The following is a 23,225-nucleotide window of genomic DNA, read 5'->3' as shown; positions in this document are numbered from 1 at the left end:
AATACTTGGTAAAGTCATCACCGAATAGCCATTGATTTATTCATTGTTTAGACAAACAAAAAACATGGTTCATCTCCCCAAATAGGTATCAAACAACCACAGAATGCATTTTCTCCCCAAATAGGTATCAAACAACCACAGAATGCATTTTTACTCTTTCTTTTTTTTTTTTAAGATTATTTATTTATTTATTTGACAGAGAGAGAGATCACAAGCAGACAGAGAGACAAGCAGAGAGAGAGAGGAGGAAGTAGGCTCCCCGCCGAGCAGAGAGCCCGATGCGGGACTCGATCCCAGGACCCTGAGATCATGACCTGAGCCGAAGGCAGCGGCTTAACCCACTGAGCCACCCAGGCACCCTGCATTTTTACTCTTTCTTATGTGCAGCCTTCTCATGCTCTCCTCTAACGCTCCATTGCTCAGTCCCTTCATTTTCCTCTGTGTCCAAGGATCCCCAGCTGAGGTCTGCTCTTACTCCTTAATACCTTCCCAGAAAGACAATTCTAGGAGCTCTAAAACCAACTAAACCAGGCATCAAGATCAGTTGTCAGAGATGAGCTCGATTCCATAACATCCACAAATATCTGCACTACAGGGACTCACAAATCTATAAAACCCCCATTCAGAACTGAGAAATGGGGATAAGAAAGGGTTTGGGGTAGAGAGGAGAGAAAGGCTAACCTGAATTTCATATCCTGACTACCAAATTCCTATAATTGTACCTCTGTTTTAAAATCCTGGACATCAAGAGTCTTTAATTTCATCAGCTGGTACATTAGGAAAGAAACAAGTTCTAGCAATGGCTGGGTCTGTAATGTTTTCATCAAAGACTATTGCAGAACATACACTCAGGGAGGATTCCATCAGCTTTCCAGACTAATTTCCTTATTATAAGACCATTATTTAAATCTTCCCTATTTCAATTAAATCTTTAGTTTACCACCACTCTACCACCACTCCAACAGTAGGTTGGAAAAATAAGAAACAGTATGAAAGAAAAGAAAGGAAACATTCCACAACCATAAAGAACTAAGAAACCACTGCACCAGACTACAAGGTTTTGCAGGGAAAGAACTCCATCACCATGACAACCTGGGATATTTTTATTGAGAGAGCCGATAGGCTATACAGAAACATTTTTTCAGAATTTGGAGGTTGAGAATGATGTATACGAACATGTGTGGGAGTTGAGAGACCTTTCAAATTTATATTTTTATCTTTTTTTTTAGTTTTTCCTTGCAAATCCACATGTTGCCAAATCTTGTTTTTTAAGGGCAAATAGGTAAAAGTCCTTTTTATAACCCATATTTATATATAAATGTTATATACCTGTATGTATATGTAACTTCACTAGTTAGGAAGTTTTCATTAGCGAAGGATACAAACTTTCTTAACAAGCAGGAGAAATTTACATCAATTAATACCTCAAAATAGATTATTATACATTAGCATACCCATCCTCGGCTTAAAAATCTGAAGTATCAGGTGGATATTTCTCTTTTTTTTAGGGATTTATTTATTTGAGAGAGGGGGGAGTGCACCCACGCATGCAGACAACCTGGGGAATGGGGAAAGAGAGAGAGAAACCTCAAGCAGACTCTTGCTGAGCACAGAGCCCGACTCAGGGCTCAATCCCAGGACCCAAAGATCATGATCTGAACTAAAATCAAGAGTTGGATGAGCCATCCGGGTGTCCCTCAGATGGATATTTCTATTACATTTTAAATCACACTATGTTACTTTTCGTTTGACTTTATAACATTTTTATCTTCTATTTTTAATTTCCTTCATACTATTTCCCAAAAGGTCTGTATAAAGTTCCATTATATGTGTATTATCTACTCAGTATATGCTAGTTTACTTAACCAAGTTTGTTAGTTCAAGTTTATTTTGCCTACAAAGTTGATGTAAAATGAAAAAAAAAAAATTCTACCTCTCTGTCTTATAACAGATACTTCACAGCTACCATTTTATTTAAGCTTCACAATATTTCATAGGCATTATTATCCCCATTTCAGAAGTGAAATAACTGTTATCAAGGAGATAATATATTTGGTAATTCCACAGCTGGGAGGTGTCAGGGTCTGTGTTAAAACCCAGATCTATTTGACTCTTTGAGAGTCTTCCCATTTCCTATGTGACATTGAGTCTCCGTGTCCTCAGAATTCCTGAGGCACAGACTTTGCACTTATAAACAAATTGTTTCTGGACCATGATACAATATATAAGGCAATATATTTGTATATCCAGCTAAGATACCTTCCATGTTCTTGCACTGAAGACATCCTCTGCTCCAAAGACATTAAAATATAAAAAGAGAAACTAAGAAACAAAAAACCATGATCATGCTCAGAACCAATATAAACCTCTCTGAGGCCCAGAACACCAAAGCTGAAGGCTGCTGGCCTCCCGACCTGAAATTTTGTTCTAGTGGGAACAGGGATCAAAAGTCCTCACAAGGAAGGGAAGAGAGAGTTTCAGGTTCATTGCTAAAAGTAGGGGCCTCTTTAACCATGAAAAAGGTTGAAAAAGGCTGCAGTGACTGCTTCCAGAGCCATTGCTTAGAGAGGCAGGAGAAAGGTGCCACAGAGCCACATCTAAGACTTGGGCCAAGCTGTCTACTAGTTCAGTGACTGGATCTGCAATATCTCTTAGCAGCATAGCCAGACAAGACTAAGCCAGCAATAAAAGACCTGATTCTAGTCTGGAAGTCTCTTGGGGGGAAATGGAGGCAACTAAGAGTTAACAAAGGGCAAGAAAGGAAAAACAAATTTCCTAATCAGGTTATCTGCATGTCAAAAGTCCAAAACACGCAAAGAAATTCATATTCAGAAGAATAACCAATGAGATTAAAAGAGAGGAGATAAATTCATTCCAGATGAAATAGACATATGAGAATGATCTGAAATGAGTTTTAAATAAGCATGTTTAGTATTCTCTGAGAAAGTTAAAAGAAAAAAATACAAAGAATTATAAAAGCAAGGGGAAATCAAAAAGATTGATGTGGAAAAGCATGTACTAGAAATCCTGGAAATAACAAAATATAGTCACTGAAATAAATACGCAACAGACAAAATACATTCTTGAGTGGTCTCAGTTGAAGAAAAAATTTAGTAAATTAATAGAACTGAGGATTCACCCAGATTTCAGCATAGAGAGAAATGATGAAAAGAAGAAGAGAAGGAGGCAGACAGGAGGAGTGGTTAAGAGTAGTCGGAAGACAAAAGAATTAAAGAGGGTTTATTAGTGATCTATAGGAATTCCAGAAAAAGATAATAGAGGAAATTCACAGAGGTAATGGGGTCAGCATTTCTGAATCAAACAAAGAAATTAATATTCAGAATGAAAAGTACAGAGAGAAGGGGCGCCTGGGTGGCTCAGTGGGTTAAAGCCTCTGCCTTCGGCTCAGGTCATGATCCCAGGGTCCTGGGATCGAGCCCCGCATCGGGCTCTCTGCTTGGCGGGGAGCCTGCTTCCTCCTCTCTCTCTCTGCCTGCCTCTCTGCTTACTTGTAATCTCTCTCTCTGTCAAATAAATAAATAAAATCTTTAAAAAAAAAAAAAAAGAAAAGTACAGAGAGAACACCAATCAGAAAAAAACAAAAACAATTCCATATATAGAAAGTAGATCTTTTTAGGGGAACCTGGGTGACTCAGTTGGTTAAGCCACTGCCTTTGGCTCATGTTGTGATCCCAGAGTGCTTGGATCAAGTCCGGGATCCAGTCCCACATCAGGCTCCCAGCTCCACAGGGAGTCTGCTTCTCTCTCTGACCTTCTCCCCTCTCATACTCTCAAATAAATAAATAAAATCTTTTTTAAAAAAGTAGATCTTTTAAAAAAAGTTTTTAAATTTAAATTCTATTTAATTAACAAATACTGTATTATTAGTTTCAGTGGTAGAATTTAGTGGTTCATCAGTTGGGTACAACACCCAGTGCTCATTACTTCAAGTGCCCTCTATAATCCCCATGGGGATGTTGATTCCCCCTGTCCTCTGGAAACTAGTTGAAGGCCTTCTCTAGATGCGTCAAAGTAAAATGTATCTGTTTCAGCCTGTTCTAGACTTTTCTTCCGTCTCCTGGCTCTGCCTTGTTGGCTGATTGAATCTGGATGTCCCGGAACAGACACTGAAATGGTCACTTTCCTGCCCAAGGATGTGAAAAACAATTTTCAAATAATTCTAAGTCTCTCTGCTATTGTTCAAAATGTGTACTTTTAGTATTTTCTCTTCTGCCACATTTCTATAGCTCTAGTCATCTCCATTTCTAGCTGCACAATCCTTCATCACTTCAGGAGCTTCACTGTACCTCTGTTGTACTCTGAAAAGTGCCTCCACTAGTGGCTTACTCCTCGGGAGAGACACTCTGTGACTTCATGCCACTGCTTCTCTCCGTTCTCTCTTCTCCAAATTCAGCCTTGGCAGTTTCAGTGGCAGAGAGAAGCAGTCTTTTTTTTTTTTTTTTTTAAGATTTTATTTATTTGACAGAGACACAATGAGAGAGGGAACACAAGCAGGGGGAGTGGAAGAGGGAGAAGCAGGCTTCCTGCCGAGCAGGAAGCAGGATGTGGGGCTCCATGCCCTGAGCCAAAGGCAGAAGCCCAAGGACTGAGCCACCCAGGTGCCCCAAGAGAGAGGCAATCTTACCGGCTTTAGTTTTGGGAAGGAAGAACAAGATCAAGAGTAAACACAGAAACACAAAAACTCACCAGTCTGGATATTAAAGAGGTGTGCCCTTTCCCACAGAGAATGCTTGAGAGTTCCCATATCATAGAAATGTGGGATTTCAAGCACTTCCAGTATCTTTTAAACATCAGTCCCTCTGGATGAGGTTTATTAACTCACAATTTTTGCCGTATTTGCTATTCTCCTCCCAGCCCACTCAATTCAAGATCCTGAGCTCTTAAGCAGTCCCCTGAGTAGCAAAAGAATATATATCTGTATGCTTGTCCGAAAAATTTGGTTTGTCTTTAGTAGAGACCTTGGACCCTGAGTTTTTCTTGACTATCCTTCTTCACTGCCTCAGTCCCTGGTTATCTGTGCAATTATGATGAGATCGTATTTTGAAACATCAATCAGTGTCTACCCATATCTTGTTATCATTAAATTATTTCAAGGAAGAAATCACCTGCTCATTAGAGACTGACCTTAATTGTGTGAATTTTGATTCTTAAAACATTTCTGATTAGCTTCTATAAGAATAATATATTATTTTAACTGCATCACAATTAAAGTATTTCTAATTCTTCTTTTTCCAGGTAATTTTAGGAATTAAATTTATAGAAGTGCTGGGGCGACTGGCTGGCTCAGTTGGTGGAACATGAAACTCTTGATCTTGGGGTTGTGGGTTTGAGCCCCACATTGAATGTAGAAGATTACTTAAAAATAAAATCTTTTTAAAAATTTATAGAAGTGCTAATTTATCATTATAAGCCACTCAGAACATAGCTCCTTTAATAAAACCAACTTCATAATTTAACTTATTAATGTCTTCCATAAGTAGGATATCTCATATTCACATAATGAGAGATAAAGCTCTCCATGAATAACAGACACATAGACACACAGACATATGGACAGTTTATGGCTTTGATTCTACAATTTCAACCATGGGTCAAGAGTCATCACGGAAGCACAAAAACTCACTAGTCCAGATACCAAAGAGCTCTTCTTCCCCGTGGGCACAGAATTCTTGAGTTCATAATATACAAACAGAAAGAAAATATAAATAGATCTCTCACTCAAGAGAAAATAGATCTCTAGAAATCACTAATCCTTTTACAAAGATCACCAAATGGTCAGACCATATTACCAAGTTGCTGATTACTACTGCCACTAGAGGAACATAATCTATTGTCAATATACAAACCAAAATACAAAACTGGTGGAGAACAAAATTAAAATTAGGAAAACAGAGATTTAAAAAAATTCTGTTGAGGGGTGCCTGGGTGGCTCAGTGGGTTAAAGCCTCTGCCTTCTGCTCAGGTCATGATCCCAGGGTCCTGGGATCAAATCCTGTGTCGGGCTCTCTGCTCAGCAGGGAGCCTGCTTCCTCCTCTCTCTCTGCCTACTTGTGATCTCTGTCTGTCAAATAAATAAAATAAAATCTTAAAAAAAAAAATTCTGTTGAGGGGCGTCTGGGTGACTCAGTCAGTTGAGCATCCATCATCTCCTGATCTCAGCTTGGGTCTTCTTTTTTTTTTTTTTAAGATTTTATTTATTTGAGAGTGAGTGAGAGAGAGCGAGATCACGAGCAGGGGGTAGGGGCAAAGGGAGAAGAATCCCCACTGAGCAGGGAGCTCAACACAGGACTTGATGCCAGGACCCCAGGATCATGACCTGAGCCGAAGCCAGACACTCAACCAACTGAGCCACCTAGGCGTCAGCTCGGGTCTTGATCTCAGGGTTGTGAGTTAGAGCCCCATGTTGGGCTCTGCACTGGGCACAGATCCTACTTAAAAAAAAAAATAATAATAATAATAATAATAATAATAAAAACAATTCTGTTATGCTTCAGATTCACCTCTGGGAGCATGAAAACAAATGCCTGGACTTGACAATCCATGAGGCACCTCTTTGGTCATAAGTTCATCTGATTCTGTCAGATGAATACATTGGGCATCTTGATGAGAACTGCAAAACTGTTAAAGGATAATTCTAAAAGAAAAAAGAAAAAGTAAAGTCATACAAAATGATTTTATTTAACTTTTTGAATAAGGGATCCAGAGAGATGTTGCAGTCTGTTCCAAAGAATCCAAAAAGCAGACGCTTTACAAATCAATAACACTGACCTTCCAAATGGATGCAAAACTGGATTTTCTACAGAGGAGGAGAGCTCTCCCCCCATTGAAAATAATTTACTCACATGTTTATAGATAATAATCATTTGAATTATCATCACTTCTCAACAAGTTAACATTAATCACTACAAAATTCAAAAATAGTCATTCAAGATAAAGGTGAGTATCTTTTAGGATCAAACAATCCTCCAAATTCCAGCAATCTAACACCCATTAATCTCTTAATTATTTCAAAGTGCTACATTTCTCTTTACACATCACAAACCAGAGGATATAGGATGTACTAGAGGGGGAAGTTTCTGTTCATTCACAGATCTGCTCTAATTCTGTTCCTGTGTTAACCATTCATTCAAAAATATCTTATCTACAATCTGTTGCGTACTTAGCACAGCACTAGGTAGGGCAGATTTTGAAAATAATGAGTCATCATCCATGCTCATAAGATACTTACAATCTTATTACCGAGCTAAGACCTATGAGATACCAATCAATACATTTAATAAACAACCAGAAATTAGGGCTATATTGAATAGAAATACATCTGCCCAGCACTATTCATTTTTTATGTAGTTGTGAATTTTGCCTATCTGCTAAAATATACATGTAACTCCAAAATCAATACTTGCAAGTGCTGTGTTTTGTTTGTTTTTGGTTTTGGTTTTTTTGAGAGAGAGAGAGAGAGAGAATCTTAAGCAGTCTCCACACTCAGCATGGAGACCACTGGGGGCTCAATTTTACAAACTGAGATTGTGACCTGAGCCCAAATCAAGAGTCTGATGCTTAACGGACTGAGCCACGCATAGTGGTGAAAAATTTAGTTGTCCAACCTGCATGTTCCCAGGTAAGGTTGAAGGAAACAAAGCTTGCCTTCTTGTTTCAGCTCTCACACTATAAAAAGTGTTCTCTTCACAGTCTATTTTAGTACCATGTTTTTCACATTTTTGTGCTTTTTGTTGATGATTCTGGTATCTAAAATGGCCCCCCAAGGGTGCCTGGGTGGCTCAGTCTTTAAGCCTCTCTGCCCTGGACCCAGGTCATGATCCCAGTGTACTGGGATGAGCCCAGCATTGGGCTCCTTGCTCAGCCGGAAGCCTGCTTCTCCCTCTCCCACTCCCCCTGCTTGTGTTCCCTCTCTGGTAGTCTCTCTCTCTCTCTCTCAAATAAATAGATAAAATCCTTAAAAATAATAACAATAAATTGGCCCCCAAGTGCAGATCCGAAGTGCTGCCTGTTGTCGCTGAGCACGGGATGTCTGTGATGTGCCTTGCAGAGAAAATGCATGGGTTAGATAAGCTTCACTCACGCCTGAGTTATAGTGCAACGTTATGTTATGTACCGATTAGGTGACTAAAGTGTGACCAGAGGCTCAGGGGAACCCCCATATTTCCACCCGAGGCAATGGTTCAGTATTTGCTAATTCCGTATTGGCAGTAACTTTAGAGACCATAACTACCGCAAGTGATGGCAATCAACTCTATACTGAGCGAAAATGTTTTTCAAATGCATTAGATTTCCTCATTAACATAGAACTATAAACGCCTTCCTGATAAATTACTCCACTGCTCTCCCAAAGAGGCTACAAAAGCAGTGATTCCGCCTCCCAGTACCCTTTCCTCATCTCCCCAGTTGATTCCTCCTTCTTCTTTAGTTTCCTAAGCGGAAGTCTCCGCGTAAATAATGCTTTCCAATAATCCAGAGTCCTATACTAAATTTGAGAAAAGACACACACAACACACACAGACACTTAAAAGTGACCCCTGGGGATGTGCTCCCACAAAATTAAGTGCAAAAAAATCCCTGGTACCCCAGTTCTACGGGAACACAGAGAAGGGTATTTCTCCACCTCGGGCATCCTCCTTTCGAATCTCCCAAGATCATCATAAACATACGCTAAAACATATATATATTTTTTTCTTCTTTGCTCTCACGCAACCACCCCGTACCCTCCCGCAGGCCTTCACAAAGCTGTTCAGCCCTTAGGTTAGCTCTTGTTCCTTTAAGGCAGAGGTCGGCTGTTTGCCCTATTCTGAAATGGCTGCGCAGGCTTCCCCACCCTCTGCGCATGCTACTTGAATCCAACTCCGGATTGAAGCAATTCGAAGGCTTTCGCCGCGCAAGATGGGGACTTGGCGGCGGGCGAGCCTGAACCTCCCAGCATGCCTTGCAGCCGGCCGGGACTCCCGACGTCTAGTGATGGGGAAGCCCTGGTGCTTTCGGCCGCCCGATCGGGTGTAGAGGTTGAGGTTGAGCCCCGGGCCCGGGAATTGGACGCCCGCAGAGGGGAAGATGGAAGCGTGGCGCTGTGTGAGGAGGGGCTACGGCCGCTGTGTGGTGGGGAGAGGCCGGTCAGTAGGGCTGGGAGGGAGGAGCGGAGGCGGGCGGCCCGGGTTAACCCGGGGCGGGGCGGGCTGGGGAGGAAGGAGGAGGAAGAGGGTCCGGGCGGCGGTGCCGCCGGGACGAGCCTCCGGAGACCCCGAGGGATAGGTAAACCCGGCGCGCAGCCGGCGGGGCGCTCGGCGGACCGGGGCCGGGCCGGGTTTGGGGCGGTCGATCGCCCGCAGAGCTCGTGCCTTTCCGTCCCGAGTGGGCCTTGGAGCCTCGGCCCACTTCCCCTGCCCTGCCTCGACCCAGCCTGAGCCCCCGGGTCGCGGGCCTTCTGCCAGGCCTCAGCACCCGCCGGGAGCCGAGCGTCTGCGGGGAGGCGGCGGGTGCGCCGTAAGTCCCCGGGCGGCCTGACCCCGAGGGCGGCGCGCGCGTCGCACGCACACCCGGGGGTTTGTTGTTTGTGGTGTCAGTGTGTCTCACACTTCAGTCATTTGTATACCAGCCTTTACGGTTTATTACCAGATTCTCCTTCCACACCTGTGGGTACTACATTTTTTTCTTGAAATTGACTTTTTTTTTTTTTTAAAGCATTTCAGTAATGCTGCCTGTATTAGCGTCGCCCTAAGCTGTATCCACGAAATCTTGGGTTTGACGTACTCATTATGGGCTTTTTCTAATAAATACTTAGATGTGAAAAATCAAAAAGTTTTATTGTGTACCATACGAAATGGACTGGTGTATCTCACCTGGGAAACACAACACTGTATTAATTATTATATAAGTCATGGGGATCTGGTTTTAATCTCCTACAGTCGGGGGCTGGATCACAATTCAGCTCAGCAGTGTTTTCCTGAGTACCAGCTGTGTGCCAGGCACTGTGCTAGGCACTTAAGGAGGGACCAGAATTAAAATGAGTAAGAAGACTCTGGTCTTGAAGGAGCTCATCATCTTGAGAAAAAGACCTCTATATAAGTTACTGTGAATATAGACAATAAGTTTTGTGGCACAAGTATTGTATTTCAATACCATGGCCTGTTAGGATAGAAAAAGTGTGGAGCGAGCACCTAAATCTCTATGCCTTTCAGAGTTGTCACAAAGCAGAATAGTCTGCCCATGTCATGCTTTTTTTTTTTTTTTAAGATTTTTTTATTTATTTGATGGAGAGAGAGAGATCACAAGCAGGCAGAGAGGCAGGCAGAGAGAGAGGGGGGGAAGCAGGCTCCCTGCTGAGCAGAGAGCCCGATGCGGGGCTCGATCCCAGGACCCTGAGATCATGACCTGAGCTGAAGGCAGAGGCTTAACCCACTGCGCCACCCAGGCGCCCCCCCATGTCAGGCTTTTAAAGATTTACAGTTAAGTTGAATTTAGAGAACAATTTGAGAATGCATAAGCAAAAATATATCATAAAAATTTAAATGCCTTTAAAATGAATATATAAAAGTCAAATAACGGTAAATACAGTTTAAGCAAAATTTCTTCAGTGGTAAAAGTGGACATTATAAACACTGTCTTGGAATTATACCTTTAATAAGTTCTGGGAAAGGACAGAAGTCCTCTGAATCCAAAATTTTGCCAGAATAGTATGGTAAGAAGATGGTGCTTAAGTTGCATCGTTTCTTAAGAGAGCCCGAGAGCAACATATTTATTCAAGTTAGTGGTAACACTACTTTGGATATATTTTGGATGATCAGTAAATTGGTGCTGTTGGGTTTGAAGTACTGGTGAATTATTAATAAGTAATCGCTATCCCATTTCATTTCCTTCAAGGAGAAGCATGCCTTAAAAAAAAATGAAGGTTGAAAAAATAAATTATCCACCTACTGATTAGCAAGAGAGGTCATTTTGTGAAGTTGGGATAGGTTTTTGTTTTCTTAGCTATGCAGATATTTGGAAAATGGAATCTTGCTATAAAAAACTGTTCAGAAGCATGTTTCTGTCTACTCCAAACCCAAGCTGCAGGAGAGATGCGCTTTCCTTGTATTCAGCTTAAGTGTTCTACATTGAATCAAGTATTACATTTGCTGTGGATTTTATTTATCCATACAGTTTATTAGATATTAGAAAGCTACTCTGAAAACCAGTTTGATGGTTGGTTAATCTCTCAGGTGAACTGAGGACTTTTTGAAGCGTGTGTGGTATTTTGGGAGGCTGGTGGATTCTATGTTAAGTATTTCGAATGCCATTCATAGGTGCTGAGGGAGAGTTTTGAGATGTTGCTACTAATAATTAAATCATAGCTGCTCCCCCCCCCCAATCCTTCATGATTTAGAAGTCAGATTTTAAATATTAGACATTATCTTCCCTTGAGGAAACAGGTTTGGATTTTGGGTGCTATAGCGTGAACAAATAGTGGTGCCTCAAGGAGTGTATTTATTTCTTTTAGATACCCCATGTTACCCCATCACCAGAAGAGTCTGGCCAGAGATTGGACGACACCGTGGGAGAATCTGCAAAGGTGTTGCTGGAACAGACATATTTCTAGTTGTATGAGGTGGCCTGGACATTATTCTCGTGCTCCTTACCCATACTTCAGTAGTAGGCATTTTTCACTAAATTGGAGACCACCTTGTTTATTTGAGTCTAGAACTCCGTTTCAGTACTGGAACTGGAGACCTGACAACCTGAGCCAGACCTCTTTGATTCATCTCTCTAGTTACATCATGAACTCTGAGGGAGATGAGCCTTCATCAAAACGAAGAAAACACCAAGGTAAAGGTGACATTTATCTTGGTGCAGAAATAGAAGCCATAGAATTATTAAAACTTTACTTTCTAATAATCCTTAAAACCTCCTTCAGATTTTGTAGGGGTTTAGTATTTATTTTCAGCCAGTAGTTTTCTGTTAGGAAAAAGGAAATGATTTTTTAAAATTAAGTCTTTATATCTATTTTTATCTTTTATTATGTATTTCTGGCAGTAAATATAGAAGAAACTATATATAGAGAGAATAAGACTGGGAAAGAATATAGGACTAAACTAAAACATTAATTTAAGAATAATAAATCCATTGTTTGTAAAACAGAGGTCCTTAGACTTCCTAGAAATTGGTATATGTTTTTGGGAGTCCACATATCTATTTTAAAAAATTAAATTTAAGGGTTTTTTTAATTTATTTTTTTGACAATTTTATTTGTAAGTAATCCCACCCAATGTGGGACTCTAACAACCCCAAGGTCAAGAATTACATGCTCTACCAACTGAGCCAGCCAGTTTAATGCTAACTTTTTTGTGTAAGACAAAAAGATATTCTTAAATAGACACAGTCATAAATGAAAGATATTTTCTTACAGAATAAGATTTTAGCTTATTCAGTATATTTCTCATAATGGGTTCTATTGCTATAATCTTGAGACACTATGGGAAGTTTTATCTTTTATTTTTATTTTTTTTTAAGATTTTATTTATTTATTTGACAGAAAGAGAGAGATCACAAGTAGGCAGAGAGGCAGGCAGAGAGAGAGGAGGAAGCAGGTTCCCCGCTGAGCAGGAAGCCCAGTGTGGCTCGATCCCAGGACCCTGAGATCATGACCTGAGCCGAAGGCAGAGGCTTAACCCACTGAGCTACCCAGGTGTCCCAAGTTTTATCTTTTAATAAGGGAACAACATCTTAATCAACTTTAAGAAATAATTGTTTTCTAAACATGTTGATCATTTCTAGTTTTGTCATATTCTTTTCACTCCAAACAATTCACGAGACTCCTTTTGTGCTGCCAGCCCTGCTCCTCCCCCAAAGTGTATATGAATCATCTTGGTAGAATTTTGAGTTGTCGTTCTTACTGAGCTATGGTTTTCAGTGAAGATAATTCCTCTGAAGGTATTTGGAAATAGACTGTGTAGGTGTTCATGTGTAGGGAGCTCACATAAGTTTGTCAAAGGAAAATGCTCAAAGTGAGTCTCACTTGGAGGTCAGAGCTAGGTTAGCTCGAAGATTACTTAGGGCTCTTTTAAGTAGAAATTCTGCTACACTTTTGAGTAGAAATTTTAAGCACCGAAAATGAAAATCTATTTGTATAATACTTGAGCACAACATGTGTTCATCAACAAATGTTCATTTTTAATGAATGAAAGGTGTTAGAGACATTAAAATTAGGTTCCTAGGGACAATCAACTCCATAACCTATAAATCTAGGGCTGTATGAAGTCGTGAGATTACTGTTCCTTCCGTATTCATTGTTCATCAGGTCAGTGCAGTGCTCTCTGGTTTAGCCTTTGGTACATCTGCTGTGCTGTCAGGTGGAGCTGTGGCATGCTGACATAAGCCTGGGCTCAGGAACCACTCCCTGCTCTCATTCTGCTCCACCACTAATTGTGTGAACTTGGCCAGGTCATAGGACCTCTCTGCTCCTTGGTTTCCTAGTGTGAAATAATGCCTGCTTTGAAAGCCTATTGAGGATGAAATGAGACCTGTCAAAGTGCCTAATACACTGTCGGCTTCATAGTAGGTACTCAGAAAATCGTGATGGTGTTGTTTTCCCTTTAACACTTGGGGAATTACAATTTACATACTGATAAACTTTGATTGCGACCTGACTCTTATATGTCCGTTCTTCCTAGGTATTGTGAATAAGGAAAATGCTCTTCGTTAAGCCATATTTGTGACTTCCGATAATTCACTAATACTTTTCCATCAAGAGAACAGCCTTCTAACTTGCCTGTCACTTTAAAGTGGCATTTGAAGGATTTGTGTGACACAATTATGACTTTTTAATTAGGCACCCTAAAAACCTGATCAGGCCTATTGCTTACTTTCTTTGATTCATCTGTCTTCTCTGCTGTGATCACCTTGTTCCTCCTGACATGGAAGGTATATAAGCTTTTGTAGTGTGAATTTATGTTGTGAAGTATATGAAGGCCAAAGACTGTCATCTCTATCAGTCGTCTTCAGATTGTCTTCCATGGAACCCTAGCATTCAAACACATATCTGTATGTTTATTAAAAACAAATGTGGTCAGGAGAAAATATGTATTTACCCCCATCATCCCAGCCCCAGTATACCAGGAGCTGATGGTCGTGACATGTTTCAAAATGTAACTGCAGAAAGAGTTGGCTTACAAACGCTTGTCAGGACAATACAATCTCAATGCATTTTTGTGCCCTTCCATACACATATTTTACAAGAAAATATGTACAACTTTTCTGGACCTTCATCTTTCATACTTTAATGTGGTGGTGACACCAGGGTAGTGCTGTAACTGTGATGGTCGCTTGCATTGTGTTTGCATGACTAGAGCCCTTTGCATCTCGTATACATATAAAGACTATGATTTGTGGCTAAAACCATCATAGACAGTCCCCAATTTATGAATGAATTGTGTTCTGGGTAATTAGTTCTTGAGAATCAGTTGCTGACCATCTGTTTCCGTTTTCCCCATGGAAACTGTTACAAATCTCAGAGTAGTCCTATGGAGTCATTGCAGTTAGTTGTAGTTCCGGGCCTTTGCAGGTAGGATTCTCCATATTCAGTGAAGGATGCAGGAGCAGATGGTTTCCATCCCTTTCCTGGGTATAGGACAAGCTCCAGGTTAAGTTCTTTAATCCCAGATGGCTTTGGTTTGGTTTGGTTTTCTTTCTGTCCATCTTTTTTTCTTAACCCTTCTCCTCAGGCTCTTAGTACCTTCATGGTATTGTAAGTCTCCAGCACCCCTGATCCACCCAGACCTCAGTATTCATAAAAATAATCTTCCTCTTCTAGCCTCTGGTCAAAATGTCTGTTCCTTCCATGCAGCTGCTTTCAGCATTTAGATTTTGAGAAAAGCAATCTTATTAAACTCATTTACCAGAGGGTATTTTAAAATTTCACTTTTGGTCTTTTTTCCCCGTATGTATAGAATTATTTTTCCTCAATTTAATTTTTAATTGGTAGAATCTTAGGCATTGTAATCCAGTAAAGTGAAAACCTGCATGCAGGAAAAGGGAGATATTCTAGGGCTGAGGTTTTTCCTGCTTGAAAACCGATCTCCAAATCTGTTTTCCCAAGTTCTTCCCATGTCTTGTTTTCCCCTTCTGTTGAGCTCCTAGAATCTCTAAAAGTTCCATATTTTTCTTCATGCCTTCCATGGCAGTGAGAGTATCCTCCTTCATGGTGGGGTGAGGAAGATAAGATCAAAGGGGCGTGTGTATGTATGTTTGTGTGTGTGTTTGTAGGTCATTTCTAAGTCAAGGACTGCCTGTAATTGCAAAATCTCATACTTTTTGATTCTCTTTTTTCATCACTGGGCCCAAGTACATGTGTCTTTGCAGAATGTAAACCATTTCTGAATGCCGCATGCTGGGTTCTTCAACCAGCCCTTGTCATTGACTAGCGTTCTACAACTATGTATCTTCAACGTTTGCTTTGGTGTGCATTAAAAAGATTTCTTCTGTTCATTTTGTCTGCATTGTTCCACTAAATACACTTCCATATATTGCCGTCATACATCCTTCATTCATGTCTAAACCAGAATTCTGAGATGAGTTATTTCTAGAGCTTAATCATTTGATAATCTTATCTTACTAATAGGAAATAAACTACGGTGTTAAATCATCTTATTGAAAAGCCAACTGTGACATACAAATACAGTTGACCCTTCAACAAGAGTCGAACTGCGTGGCTCTCCGCGTAGGCAGAGAGGCAGGCAGAGTGACGGGGAGGCAGGCTCCCTGTTGAGCAGAGAGCCAGATGCTGGGCTCGATCCTGGGACCCTGAGACCATGACCTGAGCCAAAGGCACAGGCTTAACCCATTGAGCCACCCAGGCGCCCCTTTCTTTATGATTTTAATAAATTTATAAATAAATTTATAATATAAATATAAATATAATTTATAATATAAATATAATAAAGTAAATTTATAATTTATAAATAAATTTATAAATAAAAAGAAAATATTTTCTTCAGCTTACTTTATTGTAAAATACAGTGTAAAATACATATAACATACAAGTTATGTGTTAATCGACTCTTTTTGTTATTGGTAAGGCTTCCAGTCAACAATAGACTATTAGTAGTTAAGTTTTGAAGGCGTCAAAAGTTTTATGTGGATTTTCAACTGTGCAGTGCCCTTAACCCTCCCCTCCACCCCCGCATTGTTCAATGGTCAACTGTATGTTATCATGGTTATGAAGTTGCTGAGCATGTCTGGCAGAGCCACTTCTTAACCCTAAGTAAGTGAGAAGCTATATTGTCTTAACTTTATTAACACTCTCTCAATCTCCAAAATGACCTGCTAACTCCTTTTAATCTTGTTTTATACCTGTTGGTCAGTCATTGTATTATTTTACTGCCTTTGTAATCAATTTGATGACAGCTTCCAGTTTCATAGCGCTATGTTGCCATTTCCTAGGGGAAAACATTCTGTTCATTGCCTGTGGGAATTTTTAAAAGGCAAGAAAAAACTCATGCCGGAAAGTATTTGGTCATTTTTCATTAATTCTTTATATTTTGTTCAATATATTTTAACAGGCACAATACAACGACATTGGGAATATATATGTAACCATAATAAAGACAAGACGAAGATCCTAGGAGACAAAAATGTTGACCCCAAATGTGAAGACAGTGATGACAAGTTTGACTTTTCAGTGATGTCCTATAATATACTTTCACAAGATTTATTGGAAGACAATTCACATCTCTATAGACACTGCCGGCGGCCAGTTTTACACTGGAGTTTTAGGTTCCCCAATATCCTGAAAGAAATTAAACACTTTGATGCAGATGTAAGTGCAGAATATCATCAAAATTCTTCGCATAAGAAAAGTTCATTTGTGAACTAAATGGGTTTTACCCCTTTTGTCTGTGGGTTAAGAAGGGAAGATGGTTTTAAATATAGTGATGGAACAGTTTTTAACAATGTATCGTGACTTCCAAAGCGTCCTTTGCGAATGGTTGTTGGTGTAAATAATCATTAAATTTTCAAAAAAGATCCAAAAATTTCTGCTTGCCAGTCAGTTTTGAAAACAGAGACTGGCAGTGTATTAAATATTCAGTAAGTACTTCCATTGATTTAAAATGTAAGTCATTCCTCTAAAAATCTAGATACATTCAAAGAAATCACCTTGAGAAAGGACTAGAAGGATTTAGTACTAAAGAACTTTGTAATTCAGGAAAAAGAATTCCAACATGTAAATTTAAAATACTTCTTTTGGGAAATACCAGTTTTGGATGGTAAGAGAGAGAGTTCCATGTAATTAAAGGCCAGGTTTTTTGGGAATTTGGAAATATCAACTTGATAGTTTCAAGAAAAAAGACTTAAGTCTTTTTATTTTCACTTTCATTAGGTTTTTAGAATTTTAGCAGCCTATTTTTAAAGATGAAAGCATCAGAAAATTCATATTTGCTCTCTGTTTTAATTCAAGCCATTTTTTCCTTCCAAGGTACTTTGTTTGCAAGAAGTTCAAGAAGATCATTATGGAGCAGAGATCAGGCCAAGTTTGGAATCTTTGGGTACAATGTAACTTTATTTTAGCCAGATTTACTTTGAAAGATTTGTGTGTTGTTAAAAGTATAACATACTAACAATGATGTATAGTGTATTTCGGCAAAGAAAAAAGTCTTAATTTTGAAAAAACTTAGTACCCATTTCAAAAGGTCAGGAAAAGATTGAGGTATTTTAAGTGGGAATTTTTGGGTTGATATATAATTTTTTTATTATTATTATTTTAAGCTTTATTTCTTTTGGGGGTGAGGGGCAGAGGGAGAGAGACTCTTATGCAGGTTCCGCGCTGAGCCTGCTATGGGGCTTGATCCCACAATCCTGAGATCACGACATGAGCCAAAACCAAGAGTCAGACGCTAACTGACTGTACCACCCAGGCACCTCTTGATAGATAATTTTAACTCAAACAGAAAAGTATGTAAGAATCTCTTAATTAGATTCCTTTCCAGGAGTTGCTCTACCCACCACTAGACCCCCAAGTTTCCAAGTTCCTTATCAGGGACCATTGTGTCTGGTTCATCATTATAACATCAGTGTCTACCAGTAACAAACGAGTAGAAGCTAAAAACCTGTTTGATGAATGAACACTTCGAGAAACAGTTCATCTATTTAAGAGATGCTGCCTACTTTGCATTCATTCTTCGCAAATATTTTTTGAACGCCTGCTGTATCCTGTGTACTGTTCTAGGCTGCGGTGATCTAGCAGTGAGCCACATAGATAAGTCTCTGTCCTTCCAGACTATGGAAATAGCAAAGCAGAGACCCTGAGATAGAAGTGCCTTAAGGCAGGTGGTGAGATGTGTGGGGAGTTGAGCAAGCAGGGAAGAGTCAGAGGCAGAAAGGTCAGAGATGGGCTGTCGGGGGGCTGGGCAGTGTAGATGATTATAAGGCCTTACTGTCTTTGTCACGACTTCAACTGGGATGGGAATGAGACCATGATCATGCACGTTTTAGCCTATTTAAGACTGGAGTCGGCCAGGAAAGAGACCCAGTCTTAGGACCTAGACCCCGTCTCAAACTTAACATCCTGCATTATTAATGCTTGGGAGAAGACACTTTGATAAATATTGTTCAGAGGTATTAGGAGAGTTATGTTTTGCCATATATGCTTATATGGCAGACCCTGTGTTAAATTTCTTTCTTCCTTGTAGGTTATCACTGTGAATACAAGATGCGGACAGGAAGGAAACCTGATGGCTGTGCCATCTGCTTCAAACATTCCAAGTTTTCACTCTTATCGGTGAACCCAGTGGAATTCTACCGCCGTGATGTTCCTCTGTTGGACAGAGACAATGTTGGATTAGTGTTACTTTTGCAGCCCAAAATTCCGAGTGCTGCCTCTCCTGTGATCTGTGTAGCTAACACACATCTGTTGTATAACCCAAGGCGAGGTGATATTAAGCTGACCCAATTGGCAATGCTTCTGGCAGAGATTTCCAGTGTTGCCCATCAGAAAGATGGCAGCTTCTGCCCTATCGTTATGTGTGGTGACTTTAATTCTGTTCCTGGTTCTCCGCTCTATAGTTTTATAAAGGAAGGAAAATTGAATTATGAAGGACTTGCCATTGGCAAGGTAAGTGCTTGCTTCGTCATTATTAGGAGGCAGACTTAGTCTCTCTGTTCATCGTAGTGCGAGGATAGTCATCACTGGCTGTTTGAAAACCTTGGGTTCCCAGTACCCTTGCTTTACCAAGCTATGATGACGTTCCCCAACTACTAATAAGTAATGATGCTCAGTTGGTTGAATTTCATCTTTTCCATCTGTTTATGGCAGCATTCTGCTTAGAGGAGTTGGCAGGTAGCAAAAAATCCAAAGTGGGGGAGAAGCAGAAAAATAAAAGCATTGATAGACATTAATACTTTGTAAATAAGGAACTACTCATAAGGGGGCGGGTAATAGAATTTTGAATGCTGGATGTGGGCAGTATAGTTGGCAAAATAGTAATTTAGTATTTCTTTATTATGTACATTTTCCTTTTCATAATGCTAAATATTTTAATTTCTTAGCTGACTATATCCCATGTTTTATCTTCATTGTGCTTTCTGTTGCTTACTTCACATCATTCAGTCTTCAGGATTTTAACCAAAATAAACTCTCCACCACTGAGGTTTGAGTGATAGTTCTAAAATTTTGTAAGAGTTGATCTCCCTTAGTATTTTAAATAATAGTTATATAAAATATGTAAGATTTTATATTAATATAATTGCAAGAAAGGAAGGGCAGTATTAGTCCAAAGTTATAGACCATCTAGATGTCCCAATTAGAGTGACAGGAAAGGAAAATATTGCCATTTTTATGTCAATAGTAACTGCTTTCTGAATTGTATTTGAACAAGATTTCATAAGCACAAATAATCACTTACTATGATGAATAATGGGTAGTGCCATTCTTGGATTTCCTCTTATTTAAGACATAAACTTTTCAATACAGAAACTATTTAAAATCTATTCACTTAAGATACCTGTTGAAATTTTGTTTAGGTATCTGGCCAGGAACAGTCTTCACGGGGACAAAGAATTTTATCTATTCCCATTTGGCCCCCAAACCTAGGTATCTCACAGAACTGTGTGTATGAGGTACAGCAGTTACCAAAAGTAGAAAAGACAGGTAAGTGTTCGTAGTACATTTTGGCAGTCTCCTTGATAATAGTGTTCCCTTTGAAGACATAAAACTAAATTTTTCAAGGGATAACATCTCAGGGATGAATTATAAAAAACATAATACTTACTTGCTTAGTCCTTTTCTTAATGAACTCTAAATTTACCATTCTTAAGTTGACCTTCCAAAATTATCTGCATGAATTACTTGCATGTTGCTTTGGATATGTTTGCATTTCAGTTTTGCTAATTATGGAGACCATCAAAACATAAAGGTTCCCTGATGGAACATTTGACTAGGCATCTATCTAAACTAAACATGTCTTGAATATCATTCCTAGAGTAAGAGGACTATTCTATGGAAAACTAGAACAGAACAATATATTGAAAGTTTAATATATTTCTCTTTGTTCCTATAGACAGTGATCTGACACAGACAGAGCTGGACAAAACAGAGGTCCTAGTGACAGCTGAAAAGTGAGTTCTGGAAAATAACAGTAGACATTTACTGACTTAAGTTGGATAAAAAAATTATTTCTCAAAAACCACTTGGATAAAAAATGAAAAGGATGTTTTCCCATGCTGGTGAAGAATGCTGGCTCCTCAGTCAAATAGACCTGAGTTCCTAACTGTGCTACATTTTAGATGTGTGATTCTGAGCAAGAAGCTTAACATTTCTGAGATTCAGTTTCCTTGTCTATACTTCGGGTACTTGGGAGGACTGCATGAGACAAAGCATGAAAAGCTTGGTGTTCGGTTCATAGTAAGGGCTTAAGCAGTGTTATTTATAGCAAAGAGCCTGTCCGTGGACCTGGATCAGCTAGTACTGTGAAATACATTGCTATTACATATATTTTTTTAAAGGTTTTATTTATTTATTTGACAGATAGAGATCACAAGTAGGCAGAGAGGCAGGCAGATAGAGGGGGAAGTGGGCTCCCCGCTGAGCAGAGAGCCCAATGTGGGGCTTGATCCCAGGACCCTGGGATCATGACCTGAGCCGAAGGCAGAGGCTTAACCCACTGAGCTACCTGGGCACCCCTGCTATTACATGTTTAAACAAAGGTCAGGATCACAGGAAAATACCTTTCAGATTTCAAGAGGATGCTTAGCCTCCTTTGACTTACTACGTCTCAAAATAATCTGCAGGAGAATTGATCCAAAAAAGAATATGCCAGTATAAATATTTATATTTAAATTATATAGTTTACATAAGTATTTATAACTCTTGAACTACAGGGAAAAGTTACCAAAGGTGGAAGGGTGAAGATGCCTGGATTCCTTATTATTAGTAAAGAAGCATGAGTATTTGGGGCTAAGGTTGAGAAATAGATGTATGTGAATACAGCAGGATAGAGATTTAAATCTTGTCTCTTTGGGAGAGTCTTTTTTTTTTTTTTTTAAGATTTTATTTATTTATTTGACAGATAGAGATCACAGATAGGCAGAGAGGCAGGCAGAGAGAGAGAAGAGGAAGCAGGCTCCCCACTGAGCAGAGAGCCCGATGTGGGGCTCGATCCAGGACCCTGGGACCATGACCTGAGCCAAAGGCAGAGGCCCTAACCCACTGAGCCACCCTGGCGCCCCCTCTTTGGGAGATTCTTAAAATGTTTTGATTTTATATTGTGGCTCTTTTATTAATTTTAATTTTTATTTTAACATTTGCATTTAGGGACCAATTAGAATCCCCTCTTACTCATTTTATCTGCTTCTCAGTCTTGTTTTTATTTTGTATGCTATGTGTTGAGAAAATATTATCTCATGTAAAAACCTAGTAAGATAGGAAGCAGCAGTTTTTGGATTTTTTTTAAAAAGAATATTTAAAACTTCATGATTAAACCTTTCAAATACAGTAAAAACTTCCCTAAGATTTTTAAAGATTTTATTTATTTATTTGACAAAGAGATCACAAGAAGGCAGAGAGGCAGGCAGAGAGGGGGCGGGGATAGCAGGCTCCCTGCTGAGCAGAGAGCCTGATTCGGGGCTCAATCCCAGGACCCTGAGATCATGACCTGAGCCGAAGGCAGAGGCTTAACCCACTGAGCCACCCAGACATCCCCCTAAGATTTTTTTAAAAAAGATTTTATTTATTTGAGAGAGAGAGCATGTGTGAGAGAGAGAGAGAGCACGAGCAGTGGGGAGGAACAGAGGGAGAGGGCGAAGCCGACCCCGCTGAGCAGGGAGCCTGATGTAGGGCTCGATCCCAGGACCCTGAGATCATGACCCAAGCTGAACGGCAGATGCTTAACTGAGCCACCCAGGTGCCCTCCCTGAGTAAGATTAATAAAAAGACAAATCTAACAAATACTTGGTTTTGACTAATTCTAAAATCTTTTTATAACAAAATGAGGTATAAGATACTTTTAAGTATCTGTATATACATGTAGTGTGCTTATATGCAGAGCTTATTATCTATAAACCAAAAAATTGATAGTAAGAGAACAGTTTGAGAAAAACCTACTTTACATTTAATAATATTGTAAATATAAATCCTTAGACATAAAACATTGCTAAAACTGGAAAGTAAGGTTATTTGGAAATAACCTTTGTTCTTTGACATTGAGCTCTTTAAAAACTCTCTTTATATGTGTATCTTAAGCACCTAAGATAGTGCCTGAAACTTAGTAGGTATTAGTTAAATGTTAAATTTTAAAAAGTTTAAAAATTTTTTTTTCACAATATAAAAGATCTTTAAACTTTTAAGATGTATTTATCGGAAATGATTTTTAAATTCTTCATTACAGCACTTGTATTTGTAACATGACATAAATAGAAACCATTATAGAAGCTGTTTTAGGATGCAGTACAAAATTATCTGATATGTCATAGCAAGAATAATCATAGAAAAATATAGCCCGTCTGACATCACAAGTCTGATGGGTTTTTTTTTTTTTTTTAGATTTTATTTATTTATGTGACAGACAGAGATCACAAGTAGGCAGAGAGGCAGGTAGAGAGAGAGGAAAGGAGCAGGCTCCCTGCTGAGCAGAGAGCCCGATGTGGGGCTCGATCCCAGGACCCTGAGATCACAACCTGAGCCGCAGGCAGAGGCTTTAACCCACTGAGCCACCCAGGTGCCCCAAAAGTCT

At 39.5% G+C, this 23,225-nt stretch overlaps 1 protein-coding gene across 10 annotated transcripts in view; it reads left to right on the top strand.

Annotated features, from left to right (window-relative positions):
- Positions 1-23,225, top strand: part of ANGEL2 (angel homolog 2) — a 40,284-nt gene that overhangs the window by 11,890 nt on the left and 5,169 nt on the right. Inside the window, exons 1-7 of one of the 10 annotated variants that reach the window (XM_047704504.1) lie at positions 8,948-9,143; positions 11,507-11,832; positions 16,563-16,819; positions 17,477-17,546; positions 18,690-19,111; positions 20,020-20,146; positions 20,556-20,613. In XM_047704504.1, coding sequence (XP_047560460.1) covers positions 9,085-9,143; positions 11,507-11,832; positions 16,563-16,819; positions 17,477-17,546; positions 18,690-19,111; positions 20,020-20,146; positions 20,556-20,613 — 1,319 coding nt within the window. In that variant the 5' untranslated portion in view covers positions 8,948-9,084. Of the gene's footprint in view, positions 1-7,614; positions 7,640-8,884; positions 9,144-9,190; positions 9,283-11,506; positions 11,833-13,281; positions 13,927-16,562; positions 16,820-17,476; positions 17,547-18,689; positions 19,112-20,019; positions 20,147-20,555; positions 20,614-23,225 lie in introns of those variants that run through there. The other 9 variants (XM_047704505.1, XM_047704514.1, XM_047704506.1 and 6 more) reach the window with 9 other exon arrangements.

This window comes from Lutra lutra, chromosome 15, assembly GCF_902655055.1.
Source record: "Lutra lutra chromosome 15, mLutLut1.2, whole genome shotgun sequence".
Taxonomy (NCBI): domain Eukaryota; kingdom Metazoa; phylum Chordata; class Mammalia; order Carnivora; family Mustelidae; genus Lutra; species Lutra lutra.
Note: the sequence above shows the minus strand (reverse complement) of the source record. Positions and strands in the feature narration are given on the sequence as shown.